The sequence below is a fragment of the Sphaerodactylus townsendi genome, linkage group LG08, assembly GCF_021028975.2.
Source record: "Sphaerodactylus townsendi isolate TG3544 linkage group LG08, MPM_Stown_v2.3, whole genome shotgun sequence".
In the NCBI taxonomy this organism is placed as follows: Eukaryota; Metazoa; Chordata; class Lepidosauria; order Squamata; family Sphaerodactylidae; genus Sphaerodactylus; species Sphaerodactylus townsendi.
The window spans coordinates 62,643,479-62,661,705 of record NC_059432.1 but is presented as its reverse complement, the minus strand read 5'-3'; the positions used below and the strand labels follow the sequence as shown (position 1 = coordinate 62,661,705).

The following is an 18,227-nucleotide window of genomic DNA, read 5'->3' as shown; positions in this document are numbered from 1 at the left end:
GTCAATGGAACACAATTTCACTGAGCATAAACACATGACAAAGAACTCAAAAGACCTGTGCTCAGCAGTCAGTTCTCCATCATCAGATAGTTCTTTAGATGGTGACTCTCTTTCAACCTGCTGTTTAACCTCTTGCAGCTGTTTCTCTAGTTCATCTACCCTGCAATGGAGATGGAAATTAAAAAGTCTGGCACAGATTAGGACAGCATATTTTGAAGAATCTTTGAAACATTTACCCAAATTTCCCCCAATTGTCTTATTTCTAGAGTCTGCTATAGCAATGTAGAGCAGGTCACTAAGTTCCAGTGATATGGATTTACACTCACAACGTTACCTGGAAAAACAAGAATCAGCTGTATCTTAAGCATTCTGTATACCATTTTGGGGGTGAGATTTTGGGGTGGGATAATTAGGTAGTTCAGCTATTCAACCCATCACTGGAAAACTGTAATGTGGTGAACTATTTCTGTTTATCCCTTTACCACACAACTAATAATGCAGCAGCAGCACTAGCCCACATGCCTTTTCCAGGCCTTTGTAGTAGAGACTGCCAGTCAGAGAAGTCCACACTGCCCTAGAAAAACAACAGTGCCTTGTGTCAGGATATCTGCATTGTTGGGGAATGGAATTTCTGTCTGCTGTCTTTGCTGTGTGATACTGTACTGTGTGAAACTATGCTGCTTCTGCTCTTGGCCTCTGCTTATCTCTTCTCACTCCTAGTCAAGGCCAGACAGCCTAATGGTTTGGTTCTTAGTAATACCACTGGGAAACTGTATCTATTAGAGTGGAGAGCTGGAAGTATTGTCACCAGGTGCTTGCTTATAGTTAGGGCGTTCACAGGCTGACCCAGTCAGTGACGTCTTGGACCGTGTTCAGGATTCAGCTGACCTACAATAAAGAAATCATTGTTCATCACAACTGTTTCAATTGTTTGGTTCATGGTGGTTCTGACACTTTGGTGGCTACTCGTACAACATTTTTCTTATTTTAAAGAGCTAGATCTCTGAAACCAGAATTACAAGAACAGACACATCAGCACACTTTTTTTTTCTTCCTGGAAATGCTAATCATAACTTCCTTCGTTTTAAAAGACCAGGATTAGCTAAGGTTCAAAGACAGAAAGGAAAGGATGATGGAAGGAGGGCACGTGGCTTTTAAACAGTCTCACTGACAAAGCAGATGTATTTTAAGCTTTTGAAATATAGCAGTGATGGAGAACCTTTTTGAGACCGAGTGCCCAAATTGCAAACCAAAACCCACTTAATTATCGCAAAGTGCCAACACGGCAATTTAACCTGAATACTGAGGTGTTAGTTTAGAAAAAATGGTTGGCTCCGAGGCGCGCGTTACTTGGGAGTAAGCTTGGTGAAGCAACTGTACAACACTTCAAATGGGTGAATCATAACCCTAGGAGGGTTTACTCAGAAGCAAGCTCCATTGTCAGCAACCGAGCTTACTCCCAGGTAAAGGATCGCGCTTTAGTACTTTGCATGAAAATCAGTGGGGTTTAACAGCGCTTAACAGGGTTACACACTGCTTCCCCAAAACTAGGTCTTAGGCATCCTACAATCATCGAGCCCAGCAGCCCAAGCCAGCCTAGATTGGGGGGGGGGGGGGCACTCTGCAATCCTTAGGAAACACATGGCATTAGGCAGACTACTAGAAAAAAAATTAAAGAGCTTTAACAGTTTAATTCCCATAACATAGGAAATGTATCTCAACGCTAAAAAAACGTACAAATATAAGACTATACCCCAAGCTATAGTTAAAGAATCTTTAGTTGTCTTTCTATATATAAAGATTAGTTATGTTAGCTAGCTGAGAATCCTTAGCAATATTACAACTATCTGAAGAGTAAATGCTGCTAATTTTATCTAACATTTGTTTTTTCATGGCATGTATGAAACAATACACAGTACACAGACATATTAACTACAGGAACCATTAAAAGGGTTGTCATATTTCCCTCATAATTGTATTTGAGGACAAAGTATTCACACTGCATTAATGGTTGTGGAAAACAAGGCATTCAGGCACACGCACCTTCTGAATTCTTCCTTCTCCTTCAGAAGATGCTCCAATCGGCTGACGTAGGAAACTTGAGTTTCAATGGGCAGCTTGGAAAGCTGAAGAAGAAAAGTGCTGATTGAAATTTATTCAATTAACTATTGCTAGTCTTATGTCACCATTTAGGTGTGTGTGTTTTTTTTTAAAGTTCAAAACTATGGAAGCAAATTAAAACAAGAGCAGCCTGAGAGGTAACTTTCACATAGACAGCAGAAAGATGTGAGGAGGAAAGCCCATTCGTTTTGCTGTAAAAACATCCCACTTCTTCCTGCCCTGGCTTTTCTCAGGGGTGCGCATTACCAGTTGCAGGAACATTATTCAGGCTACCTAATACCAAGCGCACACCCTGACAGACATATTGCTGAGAAGGAAAGAGGCCATTTATTTGGACCTTTAAATATTTAAACATCTTACCTATTTAAATTTAGTCCTGGAACTAGAGTTTGGGTCGATGTTGAATTGCAAAGTAAATACCAACAATATGATCGAGAAAAAATTAGTTTGTTTTGACTACCAACCCTGATCCCTGCCTCATCAGAACTGTATTGTCCAGCCTGATCATCAGGTATGCATATATATTTATATTTTAAGAAAATAATTCAAAATGTATCCATTTTACAAGTGACACAGAAGCAGGGGGGAAAAAAGAAAAGGCATTACTATGTGTAATTGCTGGAGAGTTCTCCATTCATGCAATTGCTGATATTTAGAAATTCAGACATCACGCCACTTTCTCCACAAGCACACATCACTATTTCAAGACTCAACCAGCAGGTGAGGAACACTAGATGGCAGAGAGCAATCCTTGGCAGGTCTACTCGGAATCCTACTCAGCTCCCAGGAAAGTATATGAGGGATCACACTGAAAATGTAATCCCAACAAGTATCTATCAACTTACTGGAAGTTTACAATTAATACAGTAATAGAAAGTTAGGCATAAAAAGGACAACAGCCAGGATCATGACAGAATGTTCTCTGAAAAACCAGTGAACTCATTTACTGGAATTCCATTTCAACATACTTTACTTGCAACTTGTTTCACATATTAATGAGTCACTCAAATTGAACATGTATGCATATTTATTATGTCTAAAAATGTGACTTGAAACTCAGATGAGGTATTGTGCTATTTGGACTTCTCTTGTGTCAGGAAAATGGTAACCAGAGCTGCATCCTGCAAAACCAAGAGCTTTCTCTACACTCAGATCTACAAGGGTGTAAACTTATACTTGTTTTACTAAATGCAGCTGGGGAAAAATATTAAGAGCCTTTGGCACCAAGAATAATTTCTATGTATCAGTATTAAAATAGGAAACCTTGCCTGGCTGCAAGCATGAGAGCAGATACTTCACCCTTTGGAGTTGCAGCCAAACTACAGTCACTTTGCAAATGGTGGCAGACAATCTGTGCCCTGGCTCTTTCGCGAAACAAAGGAAAAGTGATGTAAGCCAAGATAGTTTTGCTATGCATGCCGTAATGGCAGATCGCTGGCAGAGAAGGACTACATTCCCATACCACTTTCTCTATTTCACTTTCAGGATCTTGCTCAGCTGCACCTGTCAGAACCCCTGCAGCTGTCAAAGCCAGTAATCTTCTCCTTGGATCAGTATGTTGTGTCTTTGGCAACTGCGACAGCAAAGCAACATGAAGCAATGTCTGTGCTTGCACATGTAGCTGAACCACTCTCCAAGACGTTCACATTTGACATAACGTAACCTACTCGGTAAAAGGAGTTCGGACACGCCCGAGAGACTAGTCATGATGGAGATCGTGATGTCCTGTGTACCATCATCATCATTTGTGGGTTCTGGGTTTTTTGTAGGTTTGGCACTCTGAGCCAGTATTTCCTCAAATGACAACAGTATCTCGTCATCACTGCTGTCCAGGCCACAGTCATAATTGTCATCCTCACTATCAGAAAGGTTCCATGATTTCCTATTCAACACACGCAACTCTAGATTTGAATCGTCACTGTTCATCTCATTTAAGCCACGTGGAGGAGGAGGGATGGTGACATCGTTGCAATCTATTGATGACGAAACAGTGCTAGATATGTCCTTTGGGGTCTTTTCTGCTTCTACTTTTGAGAAACTATTGCATGAAATTGAAGGAAAGTCAAACACACCTTTTTGTTCCTGACACAAAGGAAGCAACTCCTCTAAATAAGAATTAAAAGGGACTGCCTGTGACTCTGAGGCATCTGAAGTACGAATGTGGTCATTTTTATTTATAATGCAGTCCAACTGATCACAGTTACCATTTTCTTCACAGAGATCAAGATATTCCATTGAAAGAGGCAACACATCATCAGATGGATTTCTATCCTCAAGTTCTACCCCTCCACTAAAAGATCTTCTGTATTTTTCATTTTCAGAATTGTGCTTTCCTGGTAAACCACTAAAATTATGCGTATCCAAACTATGTCCAACTAGCTTCTGTGAAATTTTCAAATCATTGTTCAAAGAGATCTTTTTCCGTTTTCCAGGATGTTCTTTATGTTTGGATATTTCCGATGAAGTCCGGGAGACTGCACATACGGATGGGCAGGATTGGCTTTTTCTTATGGTCTCATGCAAAAACTGTCCTGAAGAAAGTGCAACTTTTGAGGCTTGTAATGTAGAGGAATCATCTGTGAAAAAAAAATTATTAATTTCTGAAGTTTTAACTTTTTGAAAAACCTCACATTCGTATCATTTCCTCCAAGGACCTCAATGGCAATATGCATGGTACTCTACCCTTCCTGTTTTATCCTAACAACCTAGTCAGGTAGAATGAGCAAGACTGACTAGCCCCATGTTATGAAATAGAGACTTGAATCTGTGACTTTCAGTCCTCAACACACACCAAAAACCCCAGCTACTGAAAATCTGTCAGTGTAAAAAATAGAGGCATTTAATAACATTTGTTAATGCAACAGGACATTGCAAGGAAGTATTTCCCTGGTTTCCACCTCTGTCAGGCAAGACTGTTAGCTAGCTTTGAACAGACCCCTGCTTTGGAATGTCCTCCTCAAAAGACTTATTGATTCCATTTTACTGATATACTTTTCTGATTAACATGGACCATGACATCTTGTAAGAGAAAAGACAGTGTGAATTAGTAACTTCAGTTCTGGCTAAAGTTCACTATCAATTCATTTTATCATGTGTTACGCTGTTTTGGACTTTGACATTCAAAATAAGCAGCTTTGGACCTGTTTAGAAGTGATAAATAAATTTATTAATTATTAATAAATTTATTTAAAAATAAAATATTGGGCACATTTATGGGAGCTTCTGTTTTCCTCCCTTGGATTTGAGAATTGCCTTGTTTTTTTAAGGCATGATTTGAGTCCTATTATAAATTTTCCTTTGGGATGTTCCTGACAATCTTTTTCATTTATTAGCATTTATTTGAAGAGGTTTGATATATCTCCTTGAATAAACTTCGGACTACTTAAGGATGTGGTGTATGGAATCAGTGCTTGTGTGTGCAACGTTCCAGAAAACTAATCCAAGAGGGAAGCCGTGAGCCATTCCCCCTCAGCAAAGTGCACTGTCTTTTTCTGTTAAAGATTTTTGAATGCTGAGACTGAGCAGGAAGAGCTGCGGTTGGGAGCAGCCAGTTTGTACACGGTCTAATCCTATCCATACCCAGATCTCCTAACAGTGTCAAGAAATGTTCAGATAGAATCATAGAATTGGAAAAGACCACAAGGGCCATCAAGTTCAATTTCTTGCCACACAGAAAAACATAATCAAAACTCTCCCGAAAGATGGTCATCCAGTCTCTGTAAAAACCTCCAAAGAAGGAGACTCTACCGCACTCTGAGGAGGTGTATTTCACTGTTGAGCAAAATATTTAAAATTTCATTTATCAGTACACGCCACTGACAGTTTTAGACAACAATAAGTTCAGGAGCACAACTGCAGAGGAAACTGAATGTTCAGTAAAGGACACTTCAGCTGTAATATCTGTCTTACTGAAAAACATATTGCCTACGGAGTAGGGCCCACAACTCATGACCCTGGCATTCACAACCTTGCCCAATGAGACATCCAACGTGGCTGAGTGACAAGAATGCTGTGCTGGATGCAATGCCTTGCCTCTGAGGAGATATGCTGATTTCAAGGAGAAACCTCAGTGGAAGCAAGGAACTACAATCACCACTGCAACCTGGAAGACTTACAGGAAGATGGCTTCTCCCTTGACAGTCAGACTTCCCGCTGCAGACTTTGCTATGGCACCTGCAATGTATTGGCTCCATGGAGATGATTTCCTTTTGAAGTTGGTACTTGTCAGTGGAGTCAAAGTGTCTTTGCCATATTTTTTTTTTGGTGAGGAGGGGCTCAGAACTGGAAGGCAGTTCAGAAACCCAGTTGGGGAGCAGTTTAGAACACCTGACAACCCAGGAGACTTCTGTTGTGTCCCTTCTCGGGGCCACAAAATAATCTTCCCAGATTGGAGGGGATCATCACCTCCCAGGAGAGAGGGAGGCAACATTCTGACTGTCTCACTAGGAAATTTCTCTACTGAGTACCAGGTACTTTGCTAAAGTGGGCATTCAGACTCCTCCAACTCTCCCCGACCAAAGCAACAGTTATACAAGCCATAATGCAACCACGCACTGTCATGTGGCAGCCCAAATTTAGCTACAGTTAAAATGCATTATGGCCCACACAACAGTTGTACATGACAATCAGGTAAGCTATTTCTTCCAATCCCTTCTACAGCACTAGCTGTTTTGTTTGTACCTGTGGAAGATTCCCATGAAGCTGAACATGATCTTTTCCTTAAGGAGTCCATGGCATCCTACAAATAAGCAGACAGCAAATGTTTTTATGTTTATACAACATTCTAGCATTGGACATAACAATGCAGCTCAGTTCTTAGAATCTAAAGATTGCTAGCCTTATACATGTTCTAATATTTTAGAAAAAGGAAAGGAAGGTTCTTATCCTACAAGCTTTTTTGTTCTCTGGACCAGTTAGTCAAGAATAAGGCTAAAACTATGTAAACAGCATCACTGCTGATACTTTATATTTATATAATATTTACAGAGGGGAATTATGGCAGGTTTTACATTTACATTTTCTGATGCAGATAAGACCTATATTTTATTTAATAATAACAATGCAGAAAAATAGTAGGGAGATTGGCATGAATTGGAGTCTCAAAAAGTAACATAAAAATTGAACATTATGCCTCCACTTTTCCTGAATATTGCAAGGTGGAATACATTCTTAGAGATTAAAGAATGAAAAAGAATCCAGGATTATTTGTACAAGAGTTATCCTATAACATAAATGGGCAGCAATTCTACATAAATGTTCTTATAATGTCATACTCTTATTAATTGAACATTCCAGTGAGAAACTGGAATTAACAGACAACAACTGAAGAAGCAATTAGAGATGATACAAACAAAACTAGATGATTCTTACAAGGAAGTTAAAACCGTGAAAATTTAAGAAATTCAATAGAGATGAATTAGGTAACATCAATGAAAAGCTTTATGCATGGTTGAATTAAAAAAAAACCTCCATATCAGAAAAAGTACAGTTCCAAGAAATATCTAGCTTTCCCTCAGAAAGTGCATACAGTGATAATTTAGCAGATTCATCTGATGCATGGACGTAGGTAAGGGGGGGGTTCTCGGGTTTGAACCCCCGCCATTCATGTCCGAAGCCCCGCCCCTCCGTTTGTGGGTTTTTAAAACATTTTAGTGCTTTTTCGGTTTTTGGCCTGCAGGGGGCGCATTGTTTGGGCTAGCAGCACCAAACTTTCAGGGATTGTTTGGGGGACTCTCCTGATTAAACTACCCGGGTTTGGTGAGGTTTGGTTCAGGGGGTCCAAAGCTATGGACTCCCAAAGGGGGTGCCCCATCCTTCATTGTTTTCAATCGGAGCAGATAGAAGATGGGGGCTACACCTTTGAGGGTCCATAACTGGACCCCCCTGAGCTCGCGATCCTCAAACCTGAGGCCAGTAATCGATTAGGAGAGACTCACCTAAAAGAATACACTGAAAGTTTGGTGCTTCCTACTTAACAACTACACCCTGAGCCCAGCAGAGCACCCCCCCAAATTTCCCCAGATTCTCCTTTTAAATCCACCTCTTCGGCATGGATTTAAAGGGAGAATCTGAGCTCCTCAGTTTATAAGAAGAAGAAGAGTTTGGATTTATATCCCCCCTTTCTCTCCTGTAGGAGACTCAAAGGGGCTTACAATCTCCTTGCCCTTGCTCCACATCACAACAAACACCTGTGAAGTAGGAACAGGGAGCTGACAGAGCTCCCAAAAAAAGGCTGTGACTAGCCCAAGGTCACCCAACTGGCTAGTGTGTGTGGGGAGTGCACAGGCTAATCTGAATTCCCCAGATAAGCCTCCACAGCTCAGAAGTGTGCAGAGCAGGGAATCCAAACCCCGGTTCCTCAGATTAGGAATGCACCTGCTCTTAACCACTTTCACTTCACATTGAAAGTATTGATGCTGTTTGCAGGGGTGGGGGATAATCCACCCCAAAACAGCATCACTCAATGACCAATTTAACTAGGGACCCCAGATTCTCCCTTTAAGGTGGATTTAAAAGGGGAATTTGGGCTCTCTAGTTTAAACACCATTGAAAGTGATGCTGTTTGGGGGTGGATTCCAAGTATGCACAGCTGACTGCCGGGGCAAAACTCAGATTTTGCACCGGGCTCCATTTTCTCTCTATGCCTCTGCCCAGAGGGGAGGAGCAGGGGAGGGCAGGGGAGTCTGCCATCCCTGATGACCTCGGAGCCGGCACTTTTATAAAGCTAGGCCAGAGGCGGGAGCTTGGGAAGGCGTGGCCATGCCCTAGAGGCGAGAGTGGGAGTGTGGCCCCAGAACTCCCCATAAAAAATCTACACCTACGTCCCTGATGCCTCAGAAAGAATAGACAATCACGATGGAAAATTTTTAGAACAGAATTCTAGTCCCAAATAACCCAAGAACAATCAGGTGTGGTCAATTCCCAGAAGAAGGATTTAGTTATTTGTTTGTCCTCACATATACAGTCAAAACAATTGGTAGTTTTTAATAAGGGATAATCTTGTGTTCCTATTCCCATGTAAAATGCTTTTCACACTAGGATTCATCTTTTTAAGTTAACTAGATTGATTAAATTAAGGGAGAGTTTGATTCTTCTATTAACACTATTGATAGTTGTTTTAGATGGAATAAAAAATACCCTCAATGTCAATAATCTTAATATTCTTACATCTGAGAGAGTAACATTAAGAGATCCAAAAAATGGCAAAGTATGAAGACAGATTTTGCCAGATTTTTCTCATGTGGAAAAAATAGTTTAGATTAATTATCTAAAAATAAAGACATAGTCATTAAACCAGTGCTAAGATTACTAAAATGATGTGTTTCAGTACTTAAATGATTTCAACGTTTATAAAGCCATTAGTAAGGATGACACGCTTGAGAACAAATTTATCATCAGGATCACTGTTCAGGAGGAAGTGTCTTTAGTATACTGGTTGTTGTGGGTTTTCCGGGATATGTTTAGAATACATTAATAACTCTACTGCATTTTTTTCTTTTGAAACACACTCACAGAATTCCTGTATTTTATATTGCCAAAGATCCTTAAGGAGGGTTTTCTACCACCAGGTAGACTAACTGTCTCAGGCTCAGGTTTCATTTTAGAACCACTAGCACAATATGCCAATTCTTTCTTAGAAACTTCTGTTAGAAATTCTGCATATTCATCTGAGACACCATCCACTTTATTCAACACATTGAAGGAATGAAGACCCAAGACCATACAGGTTTACTTGTTATGGATGTGAGATGTTAGACACATCCATCCATCATGATGAAGTACCTACTGAAGTACCTACCTTAGACTGGAGCATCTTCAATCACTCGAATCATTCAGGGTACTAGAAAAGTTTCCCAATCAATACTTCACTAATTACTATATTTATTATTTACAACACTGCCTGCTATGAAAAAGCATAGTGCATAGAATCTTTACTGCTTGGGTCCTTACTGTCCCCTTTAAACATACCTGCTGAGACACATTAGTTGCCAAGGACTTCTTTACAGAGCCAGAAGTCTGCTGTTTAAATAGTGTCCTCTTTTCTTTTTTCACTTGTTTACTACTGTCAGGGGTTTCTAGGGATGAAGGATGTGAAGCACTGGCTGGGCTGGATTGTAGTGTCTTGAAACAACCTGCTTTTTGGCACCAGGATATATGGCTTTCCTTTCTCAAGATGTCATTTTCTGATGCTGAAGCCCATTTGTTCAAGCCAGAACTGATTATGTCTAAATCCATATATTCCATTTTACATTCTCTACTGTTCTCTACTAATGGTGTTCTTGTTGGAAGAGGACATTTTTCACTCTTTTCCAGGTCCCTCAAACAAACATCGTCTCTGAAGGAACTGTCTGGAGAGCTTTCTGATATAAAGAGTTTCCGGACCACAACTTTTGGATATGTGGCTCTCATGGTTATAGAAGCTCCACCGTCATTTGAATTGCCTTTTTTCTCCATCTTGGCACCTTTGAAAAATGCATCCATTATGGGGCTTCGATCTGGTGGTGGAAGTGGAAATTTCTTCCTTCTATTTCGCTTTGGAGAATATACATTTCTTCTAGGATGATTTGCACGTGAGACTGGAAGCCCAACTTTCTCATTTTTTTTGCCTGGACTACATAACACAGCATGATCTTCATTAGCAAAAATAAGAGAAACAAAGCAAAAAGTTAATGAAATACTCAATTAGAAAAACATTGCTCCTGGGATTCCAACCAGCTATATTGTTATTTGTGAGAAGTTCTGAAATGTATTTTGATATATGTTCCTTTATGTGGACAATCAGATCTCACTTCAGAGGCTGTAGCTAGACATTTCTTCCTTCCTGTTGGAAATCTATGAACTGATCTCTCCAGTTTTTTTAAAGTGCAAACAGCAATCCTTGGAAGAAGACGGATTTAGATCTGGCTGTAGTACTAAGGGGTTCCTTTGTGCCATGTTCTCAAACTCACTGGTTCCCTGTAACCACTATGCATGTCATAGTTCAGTTCAGTTCAAAGGGTAAATGGTAGCTCCAGGGGCCTAACTGGATTTGGGAAAATGTTATGGGGAACAGAACATTAAATCCCCACTGTAGCCCCAAAACCAATCACCTTCCCCCTTTCCATTAAAGAATCACATTCATGGATCTCCCCCCATTACATCTGGTTTGGCCCTGGAGTCTGCAATCATGCTATTTGAGTCTAGATTCATGCTATTTGAGTCTAGATTTGAGTCTGCAATCATGCTATTTGAGTCTAGATCTCTGCAAGGTAGCTGCTCTCTTGTGTGACTTTCTCAATTCAGACAAAACAGATAATGCTTGTGGGATTTGCTTGTTTTGAATGGAGTAGAGCTGGCATTTGCAGAGGTGGTTAGGAGCTTGTAAATTTTCACAGACCAGACTTGCTGTTTGAGAAGTAGGTTGGTGTATTTCACTTGGTGACCAAGGATCACTGCAGTCACCATGGGAGGCAGGAACTGATGGATCTATTCTTCATGTATCTGTGTAACCCTTTTTAAAGTCATCTCCGCTAATGGTCATCACTATGCACGCTAGCAGTGAATTCCACAATTTAATTGCTCGTTGAGTAAAGCAGTATTTCCTTTTGTCTACCCGGAACCTATTGCCCATCAGTTTCATTGGATTCTCCCAAACCAGTATGTCAATTCCTTTTTCTTAAACTTAAAGTGATCCAGCCACACTAATCTACGCTTTTGTAATCTCATAGCTAGGCTACTGTAATCCTGGATGCAACTGTTAAGGTCCTTCATGAAATAGGATCCTTCATAAAATAGAGTCCACATATGTGAAGGACTAAAGAGTTATTTATGCCCAACTTTTTCCCCATCAATCTTTACTCATTTACTAGAATAACAGACTGCCAGGTTAAAATATAATGATGATTGAAAAAGTCTGTGAAGTTGTTTTTGTGAGTGTGGTCATTTTTTTTTAACATGAAGACCACACATAGGCTCTATTTCCCGACTGCTCAGAAGCAGAGGCAGATAGGAGAAAAATGGCACTCGGAGACAAACCTTCTCCAGGCGCCTCCCATGCCTGGGGGCGGGGCTCAGGATGGAGCCCTGCCCCCTCCCCTCCCCTCCCTCCTTTGTTCCCAAACTTCTACTTCTACCCTCCCCAGAGCCTGGGGAGAGCAGAAGTAACTGCCAGGCTCCGGAGATGTGCTTTTATAGGCACAAAGGCAGGGGATGGGGCTTGGGGGCAGGGCGCTGCCCCCGATGCATATAAAAGCACATCTCCGGAGGCCACTTCTGCTCTCCTCAGGCCCTGGGAGGGCAGAAGCTGGGCTATGGGGTGGGGCTCCTCTCTCCTTCCAGGAGGCCAGCTCCTGCCCTCCCCAGGGCCTGGGAAGGGCAGAAGCCGGGAGGGGGGACAGGGCACTGGATGCCGTACCCTTTGGCTCTCTCAGCCCTGCCCAGGTCATCACTCCCATGATGTGGACGGGGCCGGGGAGCCTGAAGACGATGAGGCGTCTTCACAAAGGCATCTGGTCATGTGGGGGGGCTATTTTGTGCCCCCCCACGTGACCAGATTAGTTGCGCAGGTTACCCCGTCCCCAGGCCGATTCACCACTGCTTAGAAGCCCGTGGCTCACATACAAGGTGCAGAACCTACTAGATGACATACAGCATTTCATGTGGCATTTCATTCTTCATTACACTTTAGATACAGGCATTTGTTTCAACATATAGAATATCTTGCAGAGCAAAAATTCATATGTACAATTTTTACATATGTAGGTGCATATGGGCATATATGTTTTTCTGTGCCTACATAAACCACTATTACTGTAGGAAAAAGGATCACATACAGTCAGGCCCTAATATCGCTGAAGCAGATGAAACCTACAAGACTTGCTTACCTTGTTTTGGAGCTGGCTGGAAGAAATCAGTAATACACTGGTTCCTGTAACAGAAAAAGCATGGAGATTAAAATAGTATCTATTCCATTAAACTGCTGAGCTTGCCAATCAAATGATAGGTCAATTTGTAACAACTGACCAGTTCTTCTGACCCTATCTTGACAATTTTGTACCTGATGACTGGCCAACCTATTTGGCAAAATTGTCACAAAAGTCCAAGGTATAAGAGCCCATTAGTTCATTCTACAACCTACCTACCTCTCACCTTGGTGCCCTTCCCCCTACTGTTCCAGAAAGCAGACAACAGCGTTCCCCTCTTCTCCTTCTTTCTCCTTTGCCTGAAGACCAAGGGAACTCTGTGTGTTCACCTCATGTGCTCCTCCCTTCCTGTTGTATGGGGTAGCATGTTCCCATGCCCCCACTTAAGAAGAAGAAGAAGAAGAGTTTGGATTTATATCCCCCCTTTCTCTCCTGCAGGAGACTCAAAGGGGCTTACAAACTCCTTGCCCTTCCCCCCTCACAGCAAACACCCTGTGAGGTAGGTGGGGCTGAGAGAGCTCCGAGAAGCTGTGACTAGCCCAAGGTCACCCAGCTGGCATGTGTGGGAGTGCACAGGCTAATCTGAATTCCCCAGATAAGCCTCCACAGCTCAGGTGGCAGAGCTGGGAATCAAACCCGGTTGCTCCAGATTAGATACACAAGCTCTTAACCTCCTATGCCACTGCTGCTCCTATGCCACTGCTGCAGTATCTTCCTTTTTTTAACCTGCAGCTTAAGGCACAGTAACTTCTATCAGCTCATTCAAGGGGACTGCACTAACATACACATGTTTCCTCCTGGCTAGCTGTCTTTTGTATGTCTTAAGGCTGTATCATTAAGAACTGGCGTGAACTTAACTTAGAAAGCTAGTGAGCAGGTGTGTGCATTTATATCAGCAAGTGTAGCTGATTTAAGAACTGTGGTCTGTTTCTGTATCATAATCACTCCTTTGCCATACTGGAGCACAAGTATCCTATTATATAAAAGGTTAGTTGTGGTGGTGATGATTCACTTCCAGTCAATCACCACACACATATGGCTTAGGGGCAGGGCTTACACAGAATGGGTAAAAAACAACACAAACAAAACAGCGGAATATTGCGGTTAGCCACTTGCCCTTCTCCCTCACTGATACATAATTGCAGTTAATGTACCATGTATTGTCGAAAGCTAATGGTTACTCTACTACAGACATCAGAAGAGCCGCAAGTCCAAGAACAAACCACAGGAATGAAGATAAACAGCCACCCAGAGGGAAGGTGTTCTTACCATATATCAAGGGAATCACTGATCAAATAGGGATACTGATGTAGAAACATAACCTCCAAACAATGAAGACCCACAACACCCTAGTTAATATACCATTTGAAGCTGCCTGAGGAGGAGCAGGTGCTGGTATCAGCCACTCCTCATGAGAAGGTCATGATAGTTGGAAGCTGAACCTGTTAACTGTTGTGTGGCAATATAGGCATCTAGGAAGAGGGGAAGTGTTGCAAATCTCAGTGGTTGTGATAATTATATCACAAGCCTTATAAAGCAGAGTTTGCGCAATAAAGAGGCAGAGGCAGTTGCTTACTGAAAAATGGAGTTTACTTACAATAAAAGAAGGAAAGGGTAACTTGGATATAAAACAAGAAATATCTTTCTAAGTAGCTAGCTAGCTCATTCAGCTAGCTGTTGCTTGACTATCACATGGCTTACAAACTACTGGTGAGCATGTGCAGAGAGTAACAAAGATTACATACCTATTGTCTACGTGCAGACCCACATGTATCCCATGCTCCCACATGTATCTCATGCTGGGTCTAATTGACCAATAGAGGTCAATTACCTGATCACTGACTTTTGATCTCACTAATTAGCATGCACAACATTAACTCCTTCATTACTGGATTGTGTGACTTGCCAAAATCACATCAAGAAGGGAGCTGGTGACATGGGGCTGAAGGGGGAGGAAAGGCAAGAGTGGTTGCCCCCCCCTTAGTGGCTGCAAATTAACCCCTTGCATGCCAGTGCAGGTGTCTGGGAAGAGGAGGATGACGAGGAGGGAGCTGGTGATGCAGGGCGGGGGGGGGGGTGAGGAAAGGCAGGAGGGGTTGGCCTCCTTGGAAGATGCTGTTAATCCACCAACAGCTTTCAAAACCCATTATATTTGTTTGTACAATGGATCTCAACTCTAGTACAACCATAATCATAACACAGTAAAGCTACCTTCAGCAACAACAATACCCACCTAACCATAGTTCATTATATAGTGTCACAGATCTCAGCTCTTTTGCCACTTTGGGTCACCTATATTGGAATTGCTTGAGGTTTTATCCTTGCTATCCTGGAGACTGACTTTTCATAGTATTTAACAGGAACCTTTAGAAGTCTCCAGTATCCAAAGTGATAACTCTTTATGGTCCCTTAAAGATTTTGTATTCATGACGAAGCACGGAAAATACCAAGCTGGGAATGCAGAAATCTGGGCTGGAAAGTAATCCACAAAAGCCCAGATCTTTACTATACATGCTGACAAGATATTGTGCACAGGCAGTAGACTGGTACTATCAAGAACACTGCACTAAAAAATTAATTCTAACATCTGGCAAGGCTGTAATTTGTCTAATTGAAGGGCAAAGTTATTTTCTCTTCCATCAAAACTTCTACAAAACAGTTGCACTTATCTGAAAGCTTTGCTGTCTTCTATAGCACAAATATTTTACGTGAAAAAATATGTGCAAACCCTCCAATTCTACTACATTAAAACACAATTTATTTATTATAATCCAGCCGTTCTCAAACTTTTTGTTAGATCCCAAAAGAGGGCTGCAAGGCTAGTATAGAACAGTAATGAGGAGAGGAAGCTTGACTGCAAATTTAAGTTTACCTGCGCAAAATGTGCCAATTATCTATGGAATACAAACTGAGATCAATAGTGCTATTTGTTTATAAATTCTATCCATGGAAATTGTATTGTTTAGCACAGCACTAGTCTTCTGTTAGATTGGTAAAGGAACATAGAGTTAAGTTGCAAGCAGATCCTAAAAAGGGTATGTTTAGCAGGTGGGTCCTGCTTCAAGCAATTTGAAAAAAACACTTTTTAAAATCAAGTCATAGCTGACTTTCTATACTCTCAACCATATACTCCCACTCAAAATGCAATTTGCTTTCAGCCTGTTCAAATGGAATATACCACTAATCTTGAGAAACATCCATCTCAAGGTCCTCCTCCAACACCTAACAGTTAGACTAGATGTGATCAAGATCACAGGGCTTCCACGTCAGCCTGAAATCATGTGTGGTGCTGATTTAGACTGAGGAAGTATGGGAATCAAAAGCAGCCTTTATGGGCCACAAGCCTTTTTTTTCCTTTGAAGGTCTGTAACAATATAAAGATTCCAATTTTAATTTGTAAAATCGTGCAGAGAATGATACCCCTTCAACTCCTTTTCATGCATCTCCACTCCAAATCGGAGCTATGTTCTTTTATATTAAAGGAACTGATTAGTCTTCTCACAACATCTCATCTGAGCTTAGAATTCCTTTACCCGGAAGTGTTGGGGACTACAAAGTACAAGCTCCAGTCCTGAGACACAACCGTTCTCTTCTAGACATCCTGTGTGCTATGAAGCCAGTTGGCTAGTCCTGTATTAAAAGCAAATGTAGTGGGTGAAGTTAGCAAAACACGACAATTGCCCTTTGAGTTGTTCCAATCCCATGCTTTAAAAGACATGAATTAGCTTTTCAGTGCTCAATGAAAAGAGCAGATGGAAGTCTCGTCCAACATTCTTCCTGTGATTATAGAAAGCTTCAATCAATAGTCTCTCACACAACCACCATTATGCCTTCATACAGAATTCTTTCAGTTTATTCTCACCAGACTTCTACCTATACGACATAAAAATGCATCAACTTTTTTTTCCAATTCTTCCTACAGAGAAACTGAGAAACCTTCCAGAAGGTTAACTAGCCCCACCACACATTTTTGCAACTTTGAATTGCTTGTAACTAAACTTTGTTTATGTAAAATTATGTACTTATTTCTGATTTGATATAATGTTGGATGAAGAAATGAATATATGAAGTGTATGAAAATACAGGATTTACTGTAAACTTTCAATTATAAACTGATTATTTTGTTAAAATATACCACATGGTTGTGGTGATAGCCTTTTGGAAACTAATTGCAATTTTACATTGTTTATATAGTACTTGTGTATCCATTCCCCTTTATGCATTGCATGATGACTGACAACAAGCAAAATAGTCAGGCATGCCATTATTCAGTACATCTGCCAGGAATGTCTATCCCCAAACTATACGCTAACAATATGTATAGAACACGATTAAATGAAGAGCTGAAATGATTATATCCACCATTATCATATCACTGACAACCATATACCACCAATGAAATTCAGCTGTGCCAGTGCTATCTGGTTGTGCTTAAAGTGACTCAACGTTAAATAAAATGGCACACAAATGAATATTTTGCTTTCCTTTTGTTCAACTTTTTAATGTACCATAAAGGCAAAGATGATTAAGCTTTCAGCCATATAATATCAGTACAATTTGTGCATATATTAGCCTTTATGGTATTGCATACTCTCACACAAAAGACCACAGGCTTCAGGGAGCAAAAAATAAAAAATATATGATCAGGGAGTAGAAAAGTTCATCATATAAAATGCCACTCCTGTGATATGATTCTAATGTTACTTAAACATCTAGCTCAGGGATAGGGAACCTGCGGCTCTCCAGATGTTCAGGAACTACAATTCCCATCAGCCCCTACCAGCATGGCCAATTGGCCATGCTGACAGAGGCTGATGGGAATTGCAGTTCCTGAACATCTGGAGAGCCGCAGGTTCCCTACCCCTGATCTAGCTAAAACTGTATTTAGACCCATATCTTACAAGTGTTTAGAGGAAAATAAACTTCAAAATAGCATTTAATAGCAGCAGTATTGTCATAAATGTAATTCAAATGCCAACATTAAGAAGTATGTCCTCACGTAGCTAGGAAGACAGCCTTTACTGACAGTACAATCACTGAAAGAGACAAGAATTCCAGCAAGATTCCTACCGTGTTTCCCCCCAAAATAAGACAGGGCCCTATATTAATTTTTGCTCCAAAAGATGCGTTAGGGCTTATTTTCGGGGGATGTCTTATTTTTTTCCCCATGATTTTGTACCCCCCTTGTGACTAGATCAGCTGTGC

The 18,227-nt window shown here is 41.0% G+C and overlaps 1 protein-coding gene across 1 annotated transcript in view; it reads right to left on the bottom strand.

Annotated features, from left to right (window-relative positions):
- SLF2 (SMC5-SMC6 complex localization factor 2) overlaps positions 1 to 18,227 on the bottom strand; it is a 55,417-nt gene that overhangs the window by 33,383 nt on the left and 3,807 nt on the right. The window contains exons 2-7 of the mRNA XM_048506037.1: positions 12,984 to 13,027; positions 10,090 to 10,751; positions 6,802 to 6,859; positions 3,811 to 4,697; positions 2,044 to 2,126; positions 56 to 160 (exon numbers count right to left, since the gene is read on the bottom strand). Of these exons, the coding sequence (XP_048361994.1) occupies positions 56 to 160; positions 2,044 to 2,126; positions 3,811 to 4,697; positions 6,802 to 6,859; positions 10,090 to 10,751; positions 12,984 to 13,027 (1,839 nt within the window). The remainder of the gene's footprint in view (positions 1 to 55; positions 161 to 2,043; positions 2,127 to 3,810; positions 4,698 to 6,801; positions 6,860 to 10,089; positions 10,752 to 12,983; positions 13,028 to 18,227) is intronic.